This window comes from Ovis canadensis, chromosome 16 (assembly GCF_042477335.2).
Source record: "Ovis canadensis isolate MfBH-ARS-UI-01 breed Bighorn chromosome 16, ARS-UI_OviCan_v2, whole genome shotgun sequence".
Taxonomy (NCBI): domain Eukaryota; kingdom Metazoa; phylum Chordata; class Mammalia; order Artiodactyla; family Bovidae; genus Ovis; species Ovis canadensis.
In genome coordinates this window covers 84,763,544-84,786,187 of record NC_091260.1, presented here as the reverse complement: position 1 = coordinate 84,786,187, position 22,644 = coordinate 84,763,544, and the positions used below count along the sequence as shown (strand labels likewise).

Genomic DNA, 22,644 nt, shown 5'->3' with positions numbered 1-22,644 from the left:
ATTCTTAAACTGCCTTTGTTGGAAATTAGGTCCCTGTGAATGTTTGCCTTTGTGTGGAGGGACCTCTATTCTACAGCTTCACATTTCATTTGCTAGAGAGAGACAGATATTCACTTAATGTGAGAGTCGACATTGGAACACTGTGTTCTTGAACTCTCTTGTTGTTTTGTTGTTTGGTTGGTCCATATGGATCTTAGCTTCCCTGACCAGGGATAGAATTCGTGCCCCCTGAATTGGAAGCATGGGGTCTTAACCACTGGACTGCCAGGCAAGTCCCTCCTTGAATTTTGCTGGTCATGTATACCACAGTGCTAGGAGACCCTCGCACGGGGGGCTTCCTGGAACTGCCACCCTTTTATGAAGCCAGGTGTGGCGACCAGTCATCCTGGCTGAGTTCGCTCCGCTTTCCCTGTGGCAGAAGGCCCCGCTGCTCCTCCTCAGAGACCTTGAGACAGGGTCAGCGGTGTCGCGGCTGTGTCCCGGGGTCTGCACGCGCTGGGTGCGAGTGGGGCGCCGGGTGCAAGTGGGGGCACCAGAGCCAAGTTTGCTTGTCTTTGTAGACCTCATCACTCCAGAGTCAAGGGCACTGACTCCTCCGCCAAGAAGTGCTTGGTCATGGACGCGGATGACGAGGCGGTCCTGAGCCTCATTGCCGAGTGTGAGTGGGACCTGAGCAACCCTCCTGGGGGCATGAGTTCCAGCCAGAAGGAGTCAGAGGCCAGCCTCCAGAGCTCCCAAGGTAGGTTGCTCCTCACCGAGAGGATGGGCGCACAGCCCGGCTGGGAGGCTGACGTCTGCTGCCTCAGGATTCACGCTGCCTTTTTAAGAGAACTTGCTGTTAAATGTAGACTCTTCAGGAAGTCCTGTGCCTGTAATATCCGTAATTTGATCGTGGAGTTCCAGGAGGAGTCAGTATATTTAGGTGGAGGCAGTCACACTGCAAGTCTCTAACCTCAGGTCCCTCTCAGGTCAGCTGCAGGGGTAGCGAAGACGTGAGGCGTCCTGTGCTGGAGGGGCTGAGTCCCCGCCGCCGGCCTCGAGGGGGCTCCCCTCTGGCTCCGGCTGCATGTGAGTGAGGGGGTGACACCTGATGAGCGCGGGCACGTGAGCTCCTTCATGCGCGTGCTGGCTTTTCCGCCAGGACGCGTGTGTGAGCTCCAGCTGCTTTGCTGCGGCTTCTCTCGTGGGTCCCAGGAGCTTTTCGTGAAGTCACAGCATCTGGGTCTTCCTGCTGCAGCAGCACCCTGCCTCCGCCTCCCCGCCACCTCCTGAGCCCGTCGGGCCCTCCAGGGCGGCGCCCGTCCTGAGCGTGTGGCGGCGTCTACCGAGGGCTTTAGTTCGCATCTCCTGGAGATGAGTCCCAGCAGCCTGCTCGTGCACTCATGGCATCTTCTGAGCCGTTTTTGCTCCCGCTGCCCCCCCCCCCCCATTCCTTTCTTGGTGTTGATGCCCCGGACTCCATTATGCTGGTGGAACACAGCCTGTCTCTGATTTCTGCCCTCCCTGTGGCTTGCCCTTCATTTTCTCAGCAGCGCTCCCAGGAGCGGTTCTGTCTGAGGGAGGCCGCTCCTCCCTGTCCCCCTTCCTTGTTGTACTTCCCAGCGTGCTGGTCGTGCTTGCGGGCGCTCCTCCCGTGGACCTGTCCACCTCCTGGGGACCTGCGCTTGGGTCTGAGAGCCGCTCTCTCGAGCGAATTTCTGGCTGTGGTGTGAGGTGGTGGCTCAGGTTGTCCGTCTGTCCCAACGTGTATCCAGCTGTACCAGTGCCATTTATTGCAAAGACAACCTTGCAAGGTTGTCCATTCAGTGGCTGGAGTCTCTGGATCCGCTGACCGTTGTGTCTGTCCCGACTCATCGGCTGGATGGTGCTTCCCGCTGGATGTGGGGCGGGGTCCCCTCGCCTGGGCTGCTGTGGGCAGTGCCGCCCGCATGCTCCTTACAGGGTGGCCAGTGCTGTGTTACCAGCTTTTTTTCTTGTTTACCCCACATAGGAGTGTGCTTGACAGGTATGCTACACTGTCAGAGACCGGAAGTGTAAGTTTTAGTGGAATAAACTTTTTAAATGTTTTTAACACAGCAGAGTCGCGGCACCGACTGAGCTCTCAGGCAGCCCAGCACCAGTGCGGAGACTCGCTGTGGAAGGGCCCTGAGCGGCGCAGGAGCAGCTCCAGGGCGGGCTGCGTGGAGCCGAGGCTGCAGGACCAGCGCTGCGGCGAGCTCCCCCCGCAGCTCTTCACCCCAGGTGACCCCCGGTGTGCTGTGCTCGTCTTCTCCCGACTGTGTGTGTGTGTGACCCTGAGGTGTGTTCAGGGAAGATGCTCCTTTACAAAGGGAAGCTGGCAAAAAGACATGACCCCAGAAGATGAGCCCTGCAGGTTGGAAGGTGTCCAGTATGCTACGAGGAAGGGTGGGGGGCAATTCCTAGTAGCCCCACAAAGAATGAAGCAGCCGGGCAAAATGGGAAGCAGCACTCAGGCGTGGATGTGTCTGGTTGTGAAAGTAAAGTCCGATGCTGTAAAGAACAGTATTGCATTGCAACCTTGAATGTTAGGTCCATGAATCAAGGTAAATTGGCTGTGGTCAGCAGGAAATGGCAAGATTGAACGTTAACACCTTAGGAATCAGTGAGCTAAACTGGATGGGAATGGGAAATTTTAATTCAGATGCCGTCTTATCTACTACTGTGGGCAAGCATCCCTTAGAAGAAATGGAGGAGCCATCATAGTCAACAGAAGAATTAAAGATGCAGCACTTAGGTGTGGTCTGAAAAATGGCGGAATGATCTCTGCTCATTTCCAAGGCCAACCATTCAGTATCACAGTAATCCAAGTCTATGCCCCAAGCACTAATGTCAAAGAAGCTGCAGTTGAAAGGTTCTGTGGTGACCTACAAGACCTTCTAGGACTAACACTGAAAAAAGACATCCTTTTCCTCACAAGGGATTGGAATGCAAAGTAGGAAGTCAAGAGATACCTGGAGTAACAAGCAAGTTTGGCCTTGGAGTACAAAATGAAGCAGGGGAAGGGCTAACAGTTCTGTCAAGAGAACATGCTGGTCATAGTGAACACCCTTTTCCAGTAATCCAGGAGGTTAACTCTACCCAAAGGAGAAGCCCCAGCAAGATGGTAGAAGGGATGAAGTCACATTTAGAATCAAACCCCATCCCCGGCAGGGACGCTCGGAGGGCTCACACCTTGTGCACACCAGGGCCCAGAGCCCCCCACAGAGGCTGAGACAGAGCTTTGTCTGAGTGTCTCCTGAGGAGGTGCGGGTCAGCAGTGGGCTGCTGCAGGGCCAGGGCCTGGGTGCAGCAGGCCTGGGTGTGGCACAAGCCCTCTTGGAGGAGGTCACCATGAACCCCACCACAGAGCTGCCAGAACTCACACAGGACGGGGAAACAGTCTTGGAGGGCACAAACAGAACCTTGTGCACCAGGACCCAGGAGAAAGGAGCAGTGACCCCACAGGAGACTGACCCAAACTTGCCCGTGAGTGTCCGGGAGTCTCCAGCAGAGGCGTGGGTCGGCAATGGCCTGCTGCAGGGTTGGAGGCACTGAGTGTGGCAGTGTGTGCGTGGCAGGAGATTGCCATTATCTCCACTACTGCCGCTGTAGGTTCAGCTCCGTGCAGGCACTCAGTCGTGTCCGACTCTGCGACCCCATGAGTCTCAGCACGCCAGGCCTCCCTGTCCATCACCAACTCCCGGAGTTCACCCAAACTCAGGTCCATCGAGTCGGTGATGCCATCCAGCCATCTCATCCTCGGTCGTCCCCTTCTCCTCTTGCCCCCAATCCCTCCCAACATCAGGGTCTTTTCCAGTGAGTCAACTCTTCGCATGAGGTGGCCAAAGTACTGGAGTTTCAGCTTCAGCCTCAGTCCTTCCAATGAACACCCAGGACTGGTCTCCTTTAGGATGGACTGGTTGGATCTCCTTGCGGTCCAAGGGACTCGCAAGAGTCTTCTCCAACACCACAGTTCAAAAGCACCAATTCTTCAGCACTCAGCTTTCTTCACAGTCCAACTCTCACATCCATACATGACCACAGGAAAAACAATAGCCTTGACTAGACGGACCTTTGTTGGCAAAGTAATATCTGTGCTTTTGAATATGCTATCTAGGTTGGTCATAACTTTCCTTCCAAGGAGTAAGTGTCTTTTAATTTCATGGCTGCAGTCACCCTCTGCAGTGATTATGGAGCCCAAAAAAATAAAGTCTGATACTGTTTCCACTGTTTCCCCATCTGTTTCCCATGAAGTGATGGGACCGGATGCCATGATCTTAGGTTTCTGAATGTTGAGCTTTAAGCCAGCTTTTTCACTCTCCACTTTCACTTTCATCAAGAGGCTTTTTAGTTCCTCTTCACTTTCTGCCATAAGGGTGGTGTCATCTGCATATCTGAGGTGATTGATATTTCTCCTGGCAGTCTTGATTCCAGCTTGTGCTTCTTCCAGCCCAGCGTTTCTCATGATGTACTCTGCATAGAAGTTAAATAAGCAGGGTGACAATATACAGCCTTGATGCACTCCTTTTCCTATTTGGAACCAGTCTGTTGTTCCATGTCCAGTTCTAACTGTTGCTTCCTGACCTGCATATAGATTTCTCAAGAGGCAGGTCAGGTGGTCTGGTATTCCCATCTCTTTCAGAATTTTCTACAGTTTATTGTGATCCACACAGTCAAAGGTTTTGGCATAGTCAATAAAGCAGAAATGATGATTTTCTGGAATTCTCTTGCTTTTTCCAAGATCCAGCAGATGTTGGCAACTTGATCTCTGGTTGCTCTGCCTTTTCTAAAACCAGCTTAACATCTGGAAGTTCACACACGGTTCACGTATTGCTGAAGTCTGGCTTGGAGAATTTTGAGCATTACTTGACTAGCGTGTGAGATGAGTGCAATTGTGTGGTAGTTTGAGCATTCCTTGGCATTGCCTTTCTTTGGGATTGGAATGAAAACTGACCTTTTCCAGTCCTGTGGCCACTGCTGAGTTTTCCAAATTTGCTGGCATATTGAGTGCAGCACTTTTCACAGCGTCATCTTTCAGGATTTGAAACAGCTCAACTGGAATTCCATCTCCTCCACTAGCTTTGTTCGTAGTGATGCTTTCTAAGGCCTACTTGACTTCACATTCCAGGATGTCTGGCTCTAGGGGAGTGATCACACCATCGTGATTATCTGGGTCGTGAAGCTCTTTTTTCTGCAGTTCTTCTGTGTATTCTCAGTTCTTAGTTTGGCCCCAGGTAGATAACAGGGAGGGAACATAACTCCACCCATCAACAGGAAAATGGATTAAAGATTTAACTTTGGCCATGCTTATCAGAACAAGACCCAATTTCCCCCTCAGTCAGTCTCTCCCATCAGGAAGCTTCCATACGCCTCTTATCCTTTTCTGTCAGAGGGCAGACAGACTGAAAACCACAGTCACAGAAAACTAGTCAATCTGATCACGTGGACCACAGCCTGGTCTAACTCAATGAAACTGTGAGCCATGCTGTGTAGGGCCACCCAAGACAGACGGGTCATGGTGGAGAGTTCTGACAAAACGTGGTCCACTGGAGAAGGGAATGGCAAGCCACTTAAGTGTTCTTGCCTTGAGAACCCCATGAACAGTATGAAAAGGCAAAAAGATAGGTAAACTCCCCAGGTCGGTAGGTGTCCAATATGCTACTGGAGGTCAGCGGAGAAATAACTCCAGAAAGAAGGAAGGGGTGGAGCCAAAGCAACACCACCACCCAGCCGTGGATGTGACTGGTGATAGAAGCAAGGTCCGATGCTGTGAAGAGCAAAATGGCACAGGAACCTGGAATGTCAGGTCCACGAATCGAGGCAAATTGGAAGTGGTCAAACAGGAGAGTGAATGTCGACATTTTAGGAATCAGTGAACTAAAACGGACTGGAAAGGGTGAATTTAACTCAGATGACCGTTATATCTACTGCTGCGGGCAGGACTCCCTCAGAAGAAATGGAGGAGCCATCATGGTCAACAAGAGAGTCCGAAATGCAGTACTTGGATGCAGTCTCAAAACGACAGAATGATCTCTGTTCGTCTCCAAGGCAAACCGTTCAGTATCCCGGTAATCCAAGTCTATGCCCCAACCAGTAACACTGAAGAAGCTGAAGTTGAACAGTTCTATAAAGACCTACAAGACCTCCTAGAACTAACACCCCAAAAGATGTGCACTCTATAACCCGTTTTTGTTATAGGGGACTGGAATGCAAAAGTAGGAAGTCAAGAAATACCTGGAGTAACAGGTAAATTTGGCCTTGGAATGCGGAATGAAGCAGGGCAAAGGCTAATAGAATTTTGCCAAGAGAACACATAGCAAACCCCCTTTTCCAACAACAGAAGAGAAGTCTACACATGGACACCACCAGATGGTCAACACCGAAATCAGATTGCAGCCAAAGATGGAGAAGTTCCATACAGTTAGCAAAAACAAGACTGGGAGCTGACTGTGGCTCAGATCATGAACTCCTTATTGCCAAAATCAGACCTAAATTGAATAAAGTAGGGAAAACCACTAGACCATTCAGGTATGACCCATAAAGAAGGCAGAGTGCCAAAGAATTGATGCCTTTGAATGATGTTGCTGGAGAAGACCCTGGAGAGTCCCTTGGACTGCATGGAGATCAAACCAGTCCATCCTAAAGGAAATCAACCCTAAATATTAATTGGAAGAACTGATGCTGAAGCTGAAGCTCCAATACTTTGGCCACATGATGATGTGAAGAACTGACTCATTGGAGATGACCCTGATGCTGGGAATATTGAAGACACAAGGAGAAGGGGGCAGCAGAGGATGAGATGGTTAGATAGCCTCACTGACTCAATGGACGTGAATTTGAGCAACGTCTGGGAGATTGCTCTGGAGGACAGAAGAACCTGGCATGCTGCGATCCTTTGGGTCACAGAGAGTCAGACACAACTTTGCAACTGAACGACACCAAGACGAGGGAAACTAAACAAGTTAATTGAGAGTGTTGTTTGCATGAACGTGGAAAAGGCATCAGAAACCTCCCGAGTGAGAGCAAACCTGGTCCCTTCCTGAGTTTCATCCAGGTGAGCTCGTGGGGACCTTGGAGGCAGCGCGGGTCGTGGCGGTGCCTGCCTAGCGCCCGTGGCCCGCAGTCACGGCCTCTCGCTTCATGTGCTTTGTGTCGTGAGATCTCACGTGTGTCCCTTCACACGGATTCACGTGGGGGTGCATGTGTGCGTGTTCTGGTCCAGGTCCATCCAGCGCACGTGGAGTATCTTAATGTCACATCTCAGATGCTTGTGAGCAGGAACATGTTCTCAGTTTCCATAGTCTGTCCTGGAGCTTTGAAGTGTTCAGACTGGACTTCTGTGGGGTCACCCTCAGTCCCAGGCGGCTTGCTCTGCTGGCTCCTGGTGGCCAGACACGCTGGGGTGTAGTGGGGCATAGTGGGGCGCGGTGGGGCGTGGGCTCGTGCAGAAGCCCCAGGCTGCTGCAGGTCAGGGGGAAGTGGGGCCGTGTCACATAGTGGGCCGAGCAGCATGGAGAGTGACTGGTGTGCCTTTGGGTTGTGGAAGGCGGGGGCTGGGTCCCTCTGAGTGTGAGTCAGACCAGTCCTGGCAAGGGGGTGGTGGTGGCCCGCTGACACTGGTCAGGTGGACTTGGTGACGGACGTGGAGCCGGGGGGCCTTGATGTCCAGGTGGTCTCTGACCCAGGCGGCCAGAGAGCAGTGGCCTGTCCGCTCACAGAGCCAGTTGGCCCAGTCTGTTACACAGAGCTTTGGCAGGAAGACACAGTGATTGGCCAGTTTGCCACTTGCCGGTTAGTTTCCCGTATTTGTGCGCACACAGCTGCAGCACTGGTCCCTGAGCCCCGGGAGCCCGTGGTGAGGGCTCTGCCCGCTTCTCTGTTACAGACTCCACGGAGACCGAGGACTCAGGCGCGTCTTCTCAGAAGTCCAGTGTGTTGACACAAAAGATGTTAAACCCCTTACCTGCTCCTGAGAAGTACAGGAAGCGGAGGATGCCTGGCGGGAGGTTCCAGGCACCTGCGGAGGAGGCCTGTCTCAGCTCTCTGGAGGGGAGCCTGAGTGTGAGCCGGAGGAGCGGTTCGGAGGCCTGGGGCCAGGCCGCCTCTTCCCTCTCGGCCACCCCAGGGCCCGAGCAGCCAAGACCACCCAGCGCCAGCGAGGTGAGCAGGGCTGAGGGTGCTCGCCGAGCCCCCAGAGTGGATGCTGCCCTCACGTGCCCGTCTCCGTGGCGCGGTCACGGCTGCCGTTAGAAAATGCCCTTCTGGGCTGCCTTCTGGGGCGGGGTGCCTTGAGGTGTCGTCTCGGGCCTGCTGCCCACACGGCCGCTGGTCCCGCGGTTGGTGCTCCCCCGGGGCTGTCGTGACCGCAGTCCCAGCTGTGTGTGCTGTGCCTCCCCTGGTTCAGGAGAGGAGGTTCTCCCCAGATTGTCCCACAGCGGTTGTAGACTGTGCCTCGCTGCCATTGTTATGGCCGAGTTGGAGACTGAGACGTTCTCAAAGGTTTGGGGCTCGAGTGAAGACCAGCGTGCAGACATAGGGCAGCGGGCAGCCCTGCCGCAGCGCCCCGCGTGGGCAGAGAAGGGGAGAGCACCCCAGCTGAGAGGGCCTGGGGGGGCGCTGAGCCCCTGTGGTTGGTCCTGAATGGAGACCAGCAGAACCAGGGACGCTGCGCTCGTAGGTGCTGGGTGGTTCGTGGCTGCCGCAGGCCACGGGCCGGGGTCTGCTCCCACGGCTGGTCTGGCTGCATCTTCCGTCTCTCACTGGGCTGAGGGAAGGAGTGAAAATGGAGATTCGCTTGAGTCAGGACTCTGCTGGGGCTTTCCTGTCCCCGAATGGAGCCGCCTCGATGGACCCCACTCACTGTGGGGTTGGGACTTTGCACAAGGGGGTGCTGCCTGCAGCTCCCCTCCTTCCAGCACTGTGACCCCAGGTGGTTGTCTTGGAGAGGGCTTGACCCCGGTTCCTCAAGTGGGAGGCAGAAGCCTGACCCCACTGGGCTCTTTTCCTGCGCCTGAGGCCGCGTCGGTGCAGCTTCTGACGGAAGTGTTGGTGCGGTGCTCCTGGATGCTCTCACCCTCTGCTGCTTGTGGCCAGCTGTTGGCCTCAGTGTCCGCACGTCGACCAGCCCCAGGGGACAGCTGCCCCGGCCCGATGACCCCTCGTGGGCCTGTGCGTTCCCGAGCCCTGGGTTCCCGCGGGTGGGGAGTGGCGGGAGTGAGGGGCCCAGTGGCTCCTGCACCCCCTTCTGGGTCTGGCTGGCTGTCCCAAGATGCTCTTTGGGAGGAAACTTTTGCTTTCTCTAACAGTGAGGGCACCAGGCCTCATCCCAGCTCTGGCCTTGCTGGTATTGACTCGCTAAATCCCTGCTTCTCAGGAAATGTTCCCTGGACACTCAGAAAGTGAGCCGGCGGATAGGAGCCAGCTCCCTTTCTGCAGTAATCCCTTAAAACTGATGAAATGATTTCTAAAGGGAAGAAAAGTGAGCTCTGATGGAAATGCCTGTGGCTGTGGGCCCAGCGTGGCTGGGGCCGGGTGGGGCCACGAGGCTCTGCCCGGCAGCTTGTTGCTGCACCAGCCCAGCCAGCCCTCCCTCTGGTCCCGTGTGCACTGGTCTACTCCAGGCCACCGGGCTCCAGTGAGCGTTCGGGCCGAGACTGTTTCCTCCCCACCCCACAAGAGTGGCGGGGGCTGGTCAGGAGGGCCCAGCCTGACCAGCCTCTGACTGACACAGGCCACAACTCAGCCGTTCCTCCCGCTGAGGGATGGTTTCCCCGCCCCCCAGACATGGACAGGCATGCAGGGGCAGGGAGGCGAGTCCCACGCACCGTGCCTGCAGGTGTGCGCAGCGTGACCCTCCTCCACGGCGTAGGCAGCGGACGGGGCGGCAGCCTGACACTGCATTGCACCCACTGGGTTGGGCACGGGAGCCAAGGGGGGTTTGTCTCTGGGCAGGCGTGTCCCAAATCGCACTCCGCCGCGCTGCCCGGGAAGAAGGCCACCCTGGAGGCGCTGGTTCTGGAAGCGCTCCTCGACCTGGTGGATAGGCACTGGAGTGGCCACAGGTCCTTGCACAGCAGCGAAGCCTTCCTTGGTAAGTTGGCCCAGCGTGCAGCATGCCGGCGCCTGTGCCCACTGCTGGGCCCTGGTCCCCTGGCCTCGCTGGACCTGTCCCCGGCCTCTCTGCCCTCTGGGCTGCGGGGGCATCCCGAGGGCCCTGCTCACGGTGTCTGGGTGCTCGGGAGGAGCAGACAAGGAGGCGCCAGTGGCCGGTGGCTGCTGCTGCCCGCCTGCTGGTGCCCAGCCCCCTGGAAGGCACCGGCAGCCAGCAACGCTGGCTCCTCCTCCCTCTAGGTCCCTAGAGCCGTTGCTGTCTGCGGGTCGTCCCCGTCCACACCTGGGGGTAAACAGGCCTGACGAGGTCATTTCAGTGGCATGCATGTCCCTTTTCTCGTCTTCATGCCTGTCAGTGTTTCGAGGTGTGCAGCCTGTATTTTTCAAAATGCGTTGAGCATGTTCTGTCTACACTTACTCTCTCGACATTCTCTCTTCTAGCTCAGGCGAGACACATTTTGTCATCTGTTCAAGAGTTTACAACCACTCAGGACACTTCGACAACTCTGAATGAAGAAATTAGCTCCCTGACTCTGGAAAATAAGTCTTTGCACAGTCGCCTTGCTGAGCTGCAGCAACAGTACGGCATGCAGATGACTGAGGTGGTGCTGGAACTCAGCGACACTCGGAAGGAGATGGTTTGTTCCATTTATTCTCAGTAGGGGCAAGAACAGTCTTGACATCACAGAATGAGCGTAGCTTCTCAACTCTGCTTCCCCTGACAGCTGTCAGGCACAACCCTGGGGCCCCTCCTGCCTTTGCAGAGCATGAACCCCCTCTTCCACCAGGCTTCCCCGTCCAGGACGCCAGCTGCCCTGGAGGAGAGCGGCCTGGCGCTCGCTGCAGGACCCTCATGACAGTGGCTGCAGATGTCTGCGTTGCTGCCGGCCCAACTCTGCCGGCCCCAGCAGCCTTGTTCTGCTCTGAGAGAGGCGGGAGGTGAGGCTGGGCTTGGGGGGCCTCTGCTCTCGGTGTCCCCTGGCCCAGGCTCCGAGACCACTGGGGAGGAGGTTCCAGGGACCTGGGTGACCCGGGTCCCTGCTGCTGTCCTGCCCGCCCCAGCCAGCATGACACCGGGGGGTCCTGTGGGACCTGCAACAGCTCCACCACCAGGTGGCACCATTGGGCAGCCAGAGCCAGCGTGGTATGGACCTGGCAGTGGAGCTCAGCTCCGGCCGGACAGGCCCCCCTCGAGCCCTGTGACTTCACCATGAGACCATCATTCGTGGATGCCTGCGCTGGGACAGGCCCCCCTCGAGCCCTGTGACTTCACCATGAGACCATCATTCATGAATGCCTGCGCTGAAGAGGAGAAAAGGTCTCAAAATAGCAAATAAACAACCTAACTTCACAACTTGAGGAGCTAGAGGAAGCTAAACCCAAAGGAAACGGAAGGAAACAATAAAGATCAGAGTAGAAATAAGGAGAGAGTAGAAAACAACAGGGAAAATTAGCAAAGCTGAGTTGGATTTTGAAAAGACACAAAAAACTCTTAGGTAGACTAAGACAGAAGACTCAAAATCAGAATTGAAAGTGGATACATTACAGTGAATGCCTCAGAAATGAGGTCAAGGAATGATTATTTACAAGCATTTTGGAGAACCTAGAAGAAATGGATAAATTCCATGAAACATACAACCTACTAAGGCTGTGTCAAGAAGAAATAAAGCCTAATAGGTCAATGACAGATAAGATGGAACAGTAACCAACTTCTTAAGAAGGACCAGATGGCTTCATGGCTGAATTCTACCAGATACTCAAAGAAAAATGAATACTTATCCTTCTCAAACTTTTCCAGAAAATAGAAGCAGGGAGCCTCCTTTCACACTGTTTCATGAAGCCAGCATTACCTGGACACCAAAGCAAAGACTTCACAAGAAGAGAAAGTACAGACTGCTATCCGAGACTCAGCAGAAGGCTGGCACCCCGGGCTGCACCCAACACTGTCCACAGCCTGCGGGGTTGCCCCTGGGGAGCACGGCTGGCTTACCATACGCAGACACACCGTGTTAATGGATCCGAGACTCAGCAGAAGGCTGGCATCCCCAGTGCGGCAGCACAGTGAGAAGGCTGTACACACCCTGAGGGGGCTGTGCACACACAGACGTCAGCGCATGGGGAGAGAGACACCCTGAGGGAGCTGTGCACACACAGACGTCAGCACAGGGGGAGAGAGACACCCTGAGGGGACTGTGCACACACAGACGTCAGCACATGGGGAGAGAGAAATACTGTCAGCCCAGTTCACGCAGGGGCAGCATCTGACCAAGGTCAACATCCATTCGTGATTTTAAAAAAAAGCTCAACAAAATAGGTGTAAAAGAAAATGCCTCAGCATGGTAAAGGCTGTTTATGAGAAGCCCTTAGCCAGCCTCATGGTCAGTGGAGAAAACTGAAAGTTTTTCCTCTAAGATCCAGTGTGAGACAAGGATGTCCACTCATATCGTCTCTTCTACTGGAAGGACAGTTGGCACTTGAGCAATGTGGGTTTGAACTACATGGATTCATTTATATGCACATTTTTTATTAGTAACTAGTATATGTGCTGTGCTCAGTCACTCAGCTGTGTCCCGACTCTTTGTGACCCCATGGACTATAGCCTGCCAGGCTGCCCTGTCCAGGCAGGAATACTGGAGAGGGTGGCCGCTTCCTCCGGGGCCTTCCCGGCCCAGGGGTAGTACTTGTGCCTCCTGCCTCGGCAGGCAGACTCTTCGCCACCACACTGCCTGCAAAGCCCAGTAGATACAGTAATCCTGTGCAGTTGGAAGTTGGTTGCATCTTTGGATACAGAACTGCAGATTTGGGAAGTTGACTATAAATTATTTGTGGATTTTCAGCTGCAAGGAGAGTTGGCACCCCTACCCTCTCCATCCGCCGTGTTCAGGGGTCAGGTATACTAGCAAGAGCAAGTGGACAAGAAAAGGAAATATAAGGCATCCAGATTGGAAAGGAAGAAGTAAAGTCACCTCTGCTTGTAAATGATGTAAACATTAAAGACACCACAAGAGAAAATTAGAATAAATTCAGTGGAGTTGCAGGGTACAGAGCATAACAGAGATTGTTTCTTGACACCAGTGACCACTCCAAAGCAATCCCATTCATAGTGTCAGAAAGAATGAAGCAGTTACGGGCAAGCTTAACCAGGAAGGCCAAAGACCTTAAGCAAAAGACTGTCACAGGTGCAGTGCAATCCCTGTAAAAATTCCATGGCGCTTTCCACAGAAGCAGGGCAGACAGTTCTAAAGTCTGTGTGTTTCTTATCACTTGTGTTCTTCCTTTTCTAGTTCTACAAAGACCCCAAATCACCAAAGCAAGCTTGAGAAAGATCACTTTTCAGGCATCACACTTGCTAGTTTGAAATTATGTTACAAAGCTGTGGTAGTCACATAGCATGGTGCTGGCATGAAAGCAGGGACAGATTGCTGGAACAGAATTGAGGGCGAAGGAAGCCCTCACGTAGACGCCACTGGTCTTCGGCAGAACCAGCAGGGACACGCCATGGTGAAAGAGGGATCTCTGCGGTAAATGGTGTTGGAAAAACTTGGTGTCCACATGCAGAAGGTGAACCTGCACCCTTGTCTTAGCAGCACACACAAAATCCAACCCAGAACGGACTAAAGAGTTAAGTATAAGACTTGAAACTATAAAACTCCTGGAAGGGAGCTCCCTGGCAGTCCAGCGGCTAGGACTACTTCCGCTGAGGGGTGTGGGTTCAGTCCCCAGCCGGGAACTACAATCCCACAAGCCACATGGTGTGGCCAAACAGACATGTGGAAAGGATGCTCAGCATCACTAATCGCCAGGGAAGTGCAAGTCAGAACCAGAGCGAGACACCACCGCACACCTGCAGAACAGCTTTCGCCAAAAGAGACAGCACGTGGAGGGTGTGGAGACGAGGGAGCCCTTGTGCTCCGTGGGTGGGAATGTAACTCGGTGCAGACACCAGAAAACGGTACAGGGATTCCTCAGAAAGTCAGCCCTGGAGCTGTGATGCTGTTCAGGCGCTCAGTCGTGCCCTGCGCTGCGACCCCATGGACCGCAGCACACCAGGCTCCTGTCACTCACCGTCTACCGGAGCTTGCTCAAACTCCGGTCCGTCGAGTCGGTGATGCCATCCAGCCATCTCAGGCTCTGTCGTCCCCTTCTCCTGCCCCCAATCCTTCCCAGCATCAGGGTCTTTTCCAGTGAGTCAGCTCTTTGCAGCAGGTGGCCAAAGGATTGGAGTTTCAGCTTCAGCATCAGTCCTTCAGTGAATATTCAGGATTCAACTACCATATGCTCTATCAATCCCGCTCCTGTGTGTTTATCCAAAGGAGGTGAAATCAGGATCTTATGCAGCATATTCCGGAGAAGGCAATGGCACCCCGCTCCAGTGCTCTTGCCTGGAGAATCCCAGGGATGGGGGAACCTGGTGGGGCCGTCTATGGGGTCGCTGAGGTCATGAGACACGGCTGAGTGACTTCACTTTCACTTTTCACTTCCATTCATTGGAGAAGGCAATGGCACCCCACTCCAGTGCTCTTGCCTGGAGAAACCCAGGGATGGGGGAACCTGGTGGGGCCGTCTGTGGGGTCACACAGAGTCGGACACGACTGAAGTGGCTTAGCAGCAGCAGCAGCAGCATACTCACAGTGGCCTAGATTTGAGAGCCTGAGGCCTGCGATGGACACGTAGATCAAGGTGATGAGCGTATACAGTGGGCGCTACTCAGCTTTGTCCCATGCACATGCTCAGTCATGTCTGACTCTCTGCAGCCCCGTGGATGGTAATGTGCCAGGCTCCTCTGTCCTCGGAATTTTCCAGCTGAGAATACCAGAGGGTTGCCATTTGCTACTCCAGTTATTCAGCTTTTGCTGTTCAGCCACTCAGTCATGTCTGAATCTTCGAAACCCCATGGGCTGCAGCACACCAGGCTTCCCTGTCCTTCCCCATCTCCTGGAGCTTGCTCAAACTCGTGTCCGTTGAGTTGGTCATGTTGGATGGACCTTGAGGGCGTTGTCCAAGTAAAGTTAGTCAGACGTGGAAAGAAAACCCCCATGATCTCGTACCTGGGACCTGAGAGTTGAGTTTACAGAAGCAGAGGGTAGGCCGGTGGCCACCCTCAGCGGGAGGTGGGGGAGCTGTGGGCCCAGGCAGAGTGGCGGTTCTGCAGCGGTCAGTCCAGGGCTCTGAGCATGGCTGGCAGTCCTGTTAGTCGGACCACGTTGACCCTGGAGCTCTCATCACTGAAACACACTTCCTCTGTGCGGAGGCGTGCCGGAGGAAGGGAGACCGACGTGCGTTCAGTGTGAGCAGCTTTCGCCTCCGATGATCACGGTTCAGTGTAATGGTACGGGGACTGTTCAGAGTGTTCGGTTATTTCAGTTTTATTTATAGTTTATAACGGAAGCAGATTGGATTCGCATACTATAATTGCTGCTGCGGTCAGGCTCGGGTGTCGTCAGGGTGAGTGTGTGGGCGCTGGAGCTAGGCTGCCTGGCGGTGTGAGTCTGGTCACCCTGCGCCCGGGCCCGCGGCTGTGCCCGCGTGTGTGGGCGAGCTGCCATGGGGACCCGTGTGTCCAGCAGCGAGAGTCCTCTGGGCGCTGCCGTCCCATGTGCGCCCTCCAGGCCCCTCTCTGCCTCTCCCCCCGTGCGGCGCTGTCGCCTGACCCCCACTACCGTGTCACTCCCGTCCGGGCCCTGGTGTGCCGCCCTTCCCCTCCCGCTTTCCCCTTGGTGCCCACTCGTGCTTGCTGTCTTACTCCGCTTTGTCTGATGTCCGCGTAGCCTAACGTTAGTGTTGTCTCAGTGCTTACACTTAAGGTGGGTTCCTTCTAGGCAGCATACACTTGGGTCTTTTGTTTTTATTTAATTAACAACCTCTGCCTTTTCTTTGCAGTAGCATTTTTTAAAAATTCAGTTGATTTAAACTAGAAAACCAGAACAATTGACCCACTTCTCCCACCCTGTCCTCTGTCTCTGGCAATTACCAAGTCCTCTACATCCATGAGCTTCACTTCTTTTGTTGTCCTTGTAGTTCTCATGTATGAGTGAGGTCATGTGGTATTTGTTTTCTTCATTGTATTTATATACCACGTCTTTATCTATTCATCTGTTAATGGACACTTAGGTTGTTCCATATCTTGGGAATTGTGAGTAATGCTTCTGTGAAGATGGAGGTGTGCATATATTTTCAAATTGGTGTTTTTGTTCTCTTCAGATGAATACCCAGAAGTGAAATTGCTTTATCTGGTAGCCCTGTTTTTAACTTTTTGAGGAATTTCCATACGATTTTACTTAGTGGCTATACCAGCTTACATCCCCCCAGTAGCAGAGGAGGGCTCCCCTCCCCCGCACCCTCAGCAGCACTTGCTGTACTCGTCTTTCTGATGACGGTCGTCCTGACAAGGGTAGGGATACCTCACTGTGGCTTTGAGCTGCGTCTCCCTGGTGATCAGTGATGCTGAGCATCTTTTCATGTTCCTATTGGCTACTTCTATGCTTTGGAGAGATGTCTGTTCAGATCCTCTGCCCATTTTTAAATCATGGTTTTTCACTGTTGAGTTGTGTGAGTTCTTTATGTATCTTTTATGTTAACCTCTTATTAGATAAATGGTTTGCAGATATTTTTCTTCCAGTTCATCAGCTGGCTTTGCGTTTTGTTGCTGGTTTCCTTGGCCATGCAGAAGCATTTGGTTTCTGCCCGTGGTTGAGAGCGGGGGCTAGGGGGTGGCAGCGGGTGCCAAGCCTCTGTGTCAGCTTGTCTGTTGCAGCCCAGGAAGCTACCAGCTGGCCACGCCTCAGACAACACATGCTTCCCCGCGTGGCCTCCAGTCAGGGCCCAACGCGGCTGACTCGGGGTCTCCTGAAGTTGCCATCAGGCCGTAACTTGGGGCTGTGGTCACCTCCAAGGCTCAAGGGAGTGTGGGCCCTCCATTGAGGTCATGGGGGTGGATCCTCTGTGTGGGTCCTCTGCACTTACTCCAGGCAGGCCCAGGAGCCACCCCGCGACAGCTGCCGACAAGGGTGCCCAGGCGGAAGGCCACCCTGAGGGTGCACGTTGTGGCTTCGGTGTGTCGTGTGTGTGGTGGGCTGGCCCGCTTAAAGGGGGCGCCTTCCAGGGCGAGAGCACCCTCTGCTCCGTCCCCTCATTTGTAGAACAGGAGGGACGGCAGCCATGAGGTTGCTGGAGACAAGTGTCAGAAACGTCTGGTGCTCACTTTTATCAAGACAGAGAGGCCACACACAGCCTTGCTTTAGAGGGTGCGTGAAGGCAGTGACATAGCACCGGCAGCCGCTGGGCATCTGCACCAGCGGCTCCCGTGGCGTCTCTCTGGGCAGAGCGGCCTGGAAGCAGGACCACGGATCTGGAGGCTTGGACGGATGAGCAGGTGGCACCCCGTTACCCTGTGCATCCAGGCAAACGGACCTGGGTGCCGGCTTTGTACCAGTGCAGTGGGCAGAGTTTGACCTGTTTGCGTGTGTTGTTCTGTCCAGGATTACCTGAGGCAGCATCTGGACAGATCTCTGGAGGAGAGCAGTAGCTTGAAGTCGCTTTTGTTCAGCATGAAGAAAGATGTGAGGACCGCTGACGCTCCGTCTGCGCTGAACCTGCAGATCTCCGGTGAGCTTGCAGCTCTCGCCGTGTGTGCGTCCCCGTGTCACTGGGCCCAGGCTGGTGGGAGCTGTGAGTGCGTCTGGGTAGGCATGCGCAGGGCCTGCCCGCTGACCCCAGGAGGCTGCAGGACCCTCCCCGGCGCCCCTCGCTCATGGCCTCGTCTGCACCCAGGTCGATGCTGTTTTCCTCTCTCCCGTCTCTTGGGTTCTGTTTTGCCAGTTTTATAGGCATGCCCTTGGGACTTGGGAGTTGGGGTACAGCCTGCCCTGGGGTTGGTGAGGCATCGCAGGGTCCCCCGGGGGCTTCAGCTGGAGCACCTGCTCCGTTCTGGCCTCCCAGAGGCCCGCCGGGCAAACGCATCCCAGGTATGAGCACGACCCCCCCACCCGACCTTCACCCCAACTATGTTGGCTCCGGGCTCTCCCTGAAGGCTAGCCCGTCCAGCAGATCCAGCCCTCTCTGCCCTCCTCTGCTTCTGGCACACGTGCCCCTCAGGGGTGTCCAGAGGGTGGGGTCCGGGACTTCGTCCCAGCAGGACTGGCCCTGGGCCTGGGTGGGACGAGGGGGCCGTGCTGTCCACCCCAATGACCTCGCCCCACATTCCCCATGCTCACTGACACCCTAGAATCATCTAGTCTCCCAGCACAGGAGTGAGTGATTTCCCTGAGCACGGCCACCCTTGTCCCGTCAGGACTCCAGGCGAGCGTGAAGCGGCTCTCGGGCGAGCTCGTGGAGCTCAAGCAGCACCTGGAGCATTACGACAAGATCCAGGAGCTCACGCAGATGCTGCAGGAGAGCCACAGGTGCCGCGGCCCCGCCCCCGAGCAGCGAGGCCCCGCCCCCGAGCAGCGAGGCCCCGCCCCCGAGCAGCGAGGCCCCGCCCCCGAGCAGCGAGGCCCCGCCCCCGAGCAGCGAGGCCCCGCCCCCGAGCAGCGAGGCCCCGCCCCCGAGCAGCGAGGCCCCGCCCCCGAGCAGCGAGGCCCCGCCTGCTGCAGCCTCCAGGGCAGGGGGTGGTGCCTGGTGGCCTGCACGCGGGCCCTGGCGTGATTCTCGACTGTTCGCCAGGAAAGTGGAGATCCCACCTCACTCCCTGGCCCAGGGTTTGTGAAGAGACCTGTGGGGAGAGTGGGTGGGGTCTGTCTGCAGAGGGGATGCTGGCCCGGAGGAGGCCAGCGGGTGGCGCTCTCCCCCATCCTCTGCTCCCCTGCCCCTGCCCACTGTCTGGCCGAGGTCTCCGCAGCTCCCCTGCGGCCAGTGGAGTTAGGCCATGACCCTGTGGGGGTGGAGGGCCCTGGTCTCGGGCCCACCCAGCCCCTGACCCAGGGGGGAGGGCCAGGCAGGTCCCGGCCACAGGGCGCCACGGCCCGGAGTGGACAGGCGGGGCTGCAGTGCCTCCGGGAGCCGCGGGCAGCACGGGCATCCACCTGGCCCTCTGCTGTCCTGGCAGACAGGGTGTGTCCCTGGGGGCAGCTCTGTGGAGAACACAGCCCTGTGCCATTGGTCCCTCGTGGTGCCACGAAGGCCCTCAGTCAGCGCCGGGCCGGGGTTGGCAGTGTCCAGCCCCACCCTCCTCCCAAGACCCCTCCAGAGTTAAAGACGGCCCCAGTGACCCAGAATCAGGACTTCCAGTTTACTGTGTCCACATCAGAATTGTGTTTGAGCAGGAATTAGAAGTGTCTCCGTCTTTGAGCCTTTTTTAGAAATGGAGCAGAGCTGTCAGTGCTAAGGGCCCTCCCTGCTCCTTGAGCTCACAGGCCAGTGGGGCACCCACCAGCCCCGGGCCGAGGAGACCCGCCGGAGGGGCGGGGGCAGCGGCAGGGGAGGCGGGGCCGCAGCTCCGGGCTGAGCGCTGCCCCTGCCCCGCAGCTCTCTGGTCAGCACCAACGAGCGCCTGCTGCAGGAGCTGGGCCAGGCGCGCGCGCAGCACCAGGCCGAGGTGGAGCAGCTGCACTGGAGCTACAAGGAGCTCAAGAAGACCCTGGCGCGGGCCCCCGGCAGCCCCCGGGGTGCGCGCCCGCCACCCCGCCGCGCGCCCTGTGAGCCCCTTTCCGCTGTGTCTTCAGGGCCCGAGACGCCCTAGAAAGACAGGTTCATCCTCGCCCTTCGCGTGTCAGTCAGATCTCTACTTTTTCATCAGCTATCTTGAGGAAAAGAAGATGTTGCATGTTCCTGCCTAACGTGCAAGAAAGCAGCTCTTTAGGACGATTGAAGAAAATAATTTACTGTGCACCAGGCAACCTTATTTAATAAACACGTTCTGGAAAGCGGCTCTCATTGTAACTGACCTTCACAAGGAACTCTGTTATGGAATAAGCTGTGCTCCACGGTTGACGAGCAGGAGCTGTTAGGACCGAGACTGTATGCAAGGAGCCCTCAGGGCTGTGAGCCTGTTGTCTGCAGAGCTGGCGTCCGCAGGGGAATGCCTGCTCGAGCGCCAGCTCTTGTTCGCAGGCATTTCTGAGAATTACATCCTAACAGAGCACAGAGCTAGATTTTGAGTTTGGAAACGTATCTCATGGGACTCTTGCTGTCTTTGGTGAAATGACGTGATCTGCTGAAAGGGCCTGTGGTAGATTTTAGGCCAGAGCTGCACGTGGAGATGGGGGCTGTGTGGGTCCCCCGCGGGGAGTGTCGCCCACCTTCAGGTCGCGCTTTGTATTTGTAACTTCGCGGGGAAGTTGGGGGAGGGGGGGTCATCATCAGATTTTTTTTTTTAATTTAACGACTTTAGCATGAGTCCATTTTCAGCCTGTAGGAGATTATCACCATGCTGTTAGCTTGCTTCTGGTTTGGATTTTGTTGCGCTTCTTGGAAACCTGAGTTTGTATTTCTCATCAAATGTGGGAAAGTTTCAGCCACTGTTTCCTGGCGTTTCTCACCTGGCCCAGCCTCCCGCCTGCCTTCCTGGGACTCCATGCTGCCCCCTCAAACTCCGGGTCCGGCCCCCACTTCCCTGCACTCAGGCCGTCTCCTCCTTCGTTCTCAGCCTCTCCCGTCCGGCGCAGCTCACTGCCCATTCCGCCACCTGCCTGATGCGCTGTGGGCTTGTAGAGTGAATTTCTAATTTCAGAGATTGTATATTTCTTAGTTCTAAAATTCCACTTGGTCTTTTATATAAAGGAAAGAAGCCTTTCTTGTAAAGGTTTTATTTCCCATATGTTCACGTTTCATGTGACTCATCAATCGTATACTGAACAGCCTTACCTCGGGTCCCGGGGAACGGCGGTGCTGAGGCAGCTGACACGCCTGCCAGCCGGTCTGGGGGCCCTTGCCGGCCCTGCTCCCACTGGCAGCTTCCCTAGCTCCCAGAGGCCCAGAGCCCGCACCCCTGCGCCCGCCTCCCTCCCAGAGGCCACACCCCTGTGCCCGCCTCCCTCCCAGAGGCCACACCCCTGTGCCCGCCTCCCTCCCAGAGGCCACACCCCTGCGCCCGCCTCCCTCCCAGAGGCCACACCCCTGCGCCCGCCTCCCTCCCAGAGGCCACACCCCTGCGCCCGCCTCCCTCCCAGAGGCCACACCCCTGCGCCCGCCTCCCTCCCAGAGGCCACACCCCTGCGCCCGCCTCCCTCCCAGAGGCCACACCCCTGCGCCCGCCTCCCTCCCAGAGCCCGCACCCCTGCGCCCCGCCTCTCTCCCAGAGGCAATCATGCGCCCCGCCTCCGCCCTGTCCCAGGCGAGCACCTGGGTTTCCAGAGGGCCTCTTCAAGCCTTCTGTTTTCCTACGGGAGGTTCTGTCTCTAACTTATTTGTAGGAGTTATTTATAATTCTGGATACTAGTACTTTATGGAATATGTTTGCAAATAGCTCTTTCTAGTCTTCACATTTTAATGGTGTCTTTTGAGGAAGAGAAAATTGAATAGGAGGCAATTAATCAGTCTTTTCCACGATGATTTTTGTTTGTGGTTATCACAACACACTGCGTGTGTCTTTTGAAAGCGTGCACAGCTCTGAGTTTTAGACATGCTCCCCAGAGCTGACTGCGCGCACGTGTGCGTGTCGGCCCAGCTCCAGGGTCCCTCCATGTAGGTCCAGTTGCCCAGCGTCATCACTCGCACGGCCGCTTGATCAGAGTGGTTTCTGTGTCTGCTTCCCACGCTATCCCGTCCGTCCCTGAGCAGCACCACAGCCGCAGGCCAGAGCCTCCCATCCGCTCTCAGGACGTTTGCGCTGCTTGTGACCCTTTGAATTTCATGAACTTTAGAATCAGCTGGTGCAGCTGGGGTTCTGTCTGAGACCGCATTGTCACTTGGAAAGAATGGACACAGGTAAGATTGGGTCTTAGAGGCCAAGACTCTAGGGTCTGTGTCCGCTGACCAGACCTCCTCTGATTACAGTTCTGTGCTTTTCTCCGTGGAGGTCGTCTCTACCTCTTGTTTATTCCCAGGTTTTTCTTATTCTGTGATGCCATATCTAACAGATATATTTTAAAAATGTGTTTGTTTCATTATATGGAAATATGATTGACCTTTTGGTATATTAACTTTATACTCAGCAGTCTTGTTAGACTCTGACCAGTCTTCTGTAGGTGTACTGACCTTCCTAGGACAGGCGTAGCTCCGTGAGAAATGGTTCTTCTCTCTGTTCCACGCCGTCCCTCTGGGTATTCCTGTATGCGCTCGTTTGGGTTTTGCTCCGAGTTGTGCTTTTCCACGCCGGCAGGCTCATCTGGCGCAGTGTGGATTATGCGTGGCCAGCTGTAGAGGGCGCCTGTCTTGATACAGAATCAAGCAAGGCTTTCACCATTTCTCCGACAAATTTGAAATAGGTTTTTGGCCTTGCTCCTTCTGTTGCTGGTTTGCTAAGAACCTGCCATTGTGAATGGATGGACTCTATTAATAAGACACTCTCCTCACGCTTGGGGACGGCCGCACGGCTTTTCCCCCTTGTTCTATAGGCCTGTCCTTGCACGCCCGGGGGCTCCTCTGGCCCCTGAC

The 22,644-nt window shown here is 55.5% G+C and overlaps 1 protein-coding gene across 15 annotated transcripts in view; it reads left to right on the top strand.

Annotated features, from left to right (window-relative positions):
* CEP72 (centrosomal protein 72) overlaps positions 1–20,563 on the top strand; it is a 38,892-nt gene extending 18,329 nt beyond the window's left edge. For 4 of the 15 annotated variants that reach the window (XM_069556333.1, XM_069556330.1, XM_069556336.1 and 1 more), the window contains 8 exons: positions 561–739; positions 2,077–2,241; positions 7,886–8,160; positions 9,952–10,090; positions 10,552–10,748; positions 17,589–17,715; positions 18,401–18,512; positions 19,576–20,563. In XM_069556333.1, coding sequence (XP_069412434.1) covers positions 561–739; positions 2,077–2,241; positions 7,886–8,160; positions 9,952–10,090; positions 10,552–10,748; positions 17,589–17,715; positions 18,401–18,512; positions 19,576–19,789 — 1,408 coding nt within the window. In that variant the 3' untranslated portion in view covers positions 19,790–20,563. Of the gene's footprint in view, positions 1–560; positions 740–2,076; positions 2,242–7,885; positions 8,161–9,951; positions 10,091–10,551; positions 10,749–10,898; positions 11,050–17,588; positions 17,716–18,400; positions 18,563–18,688; positions 18,810–19,575 lie in introns of all 15 variants that reach the window. The other 11 variants (XR_011445959.1, XR_011249669.1, XM_069556334.1 and 8 more) reach the window with 7 other exon arrangements.
* The last annotated feature ends 2,081 nt before the right edge of the window (positions 20,564–22,644 follow it).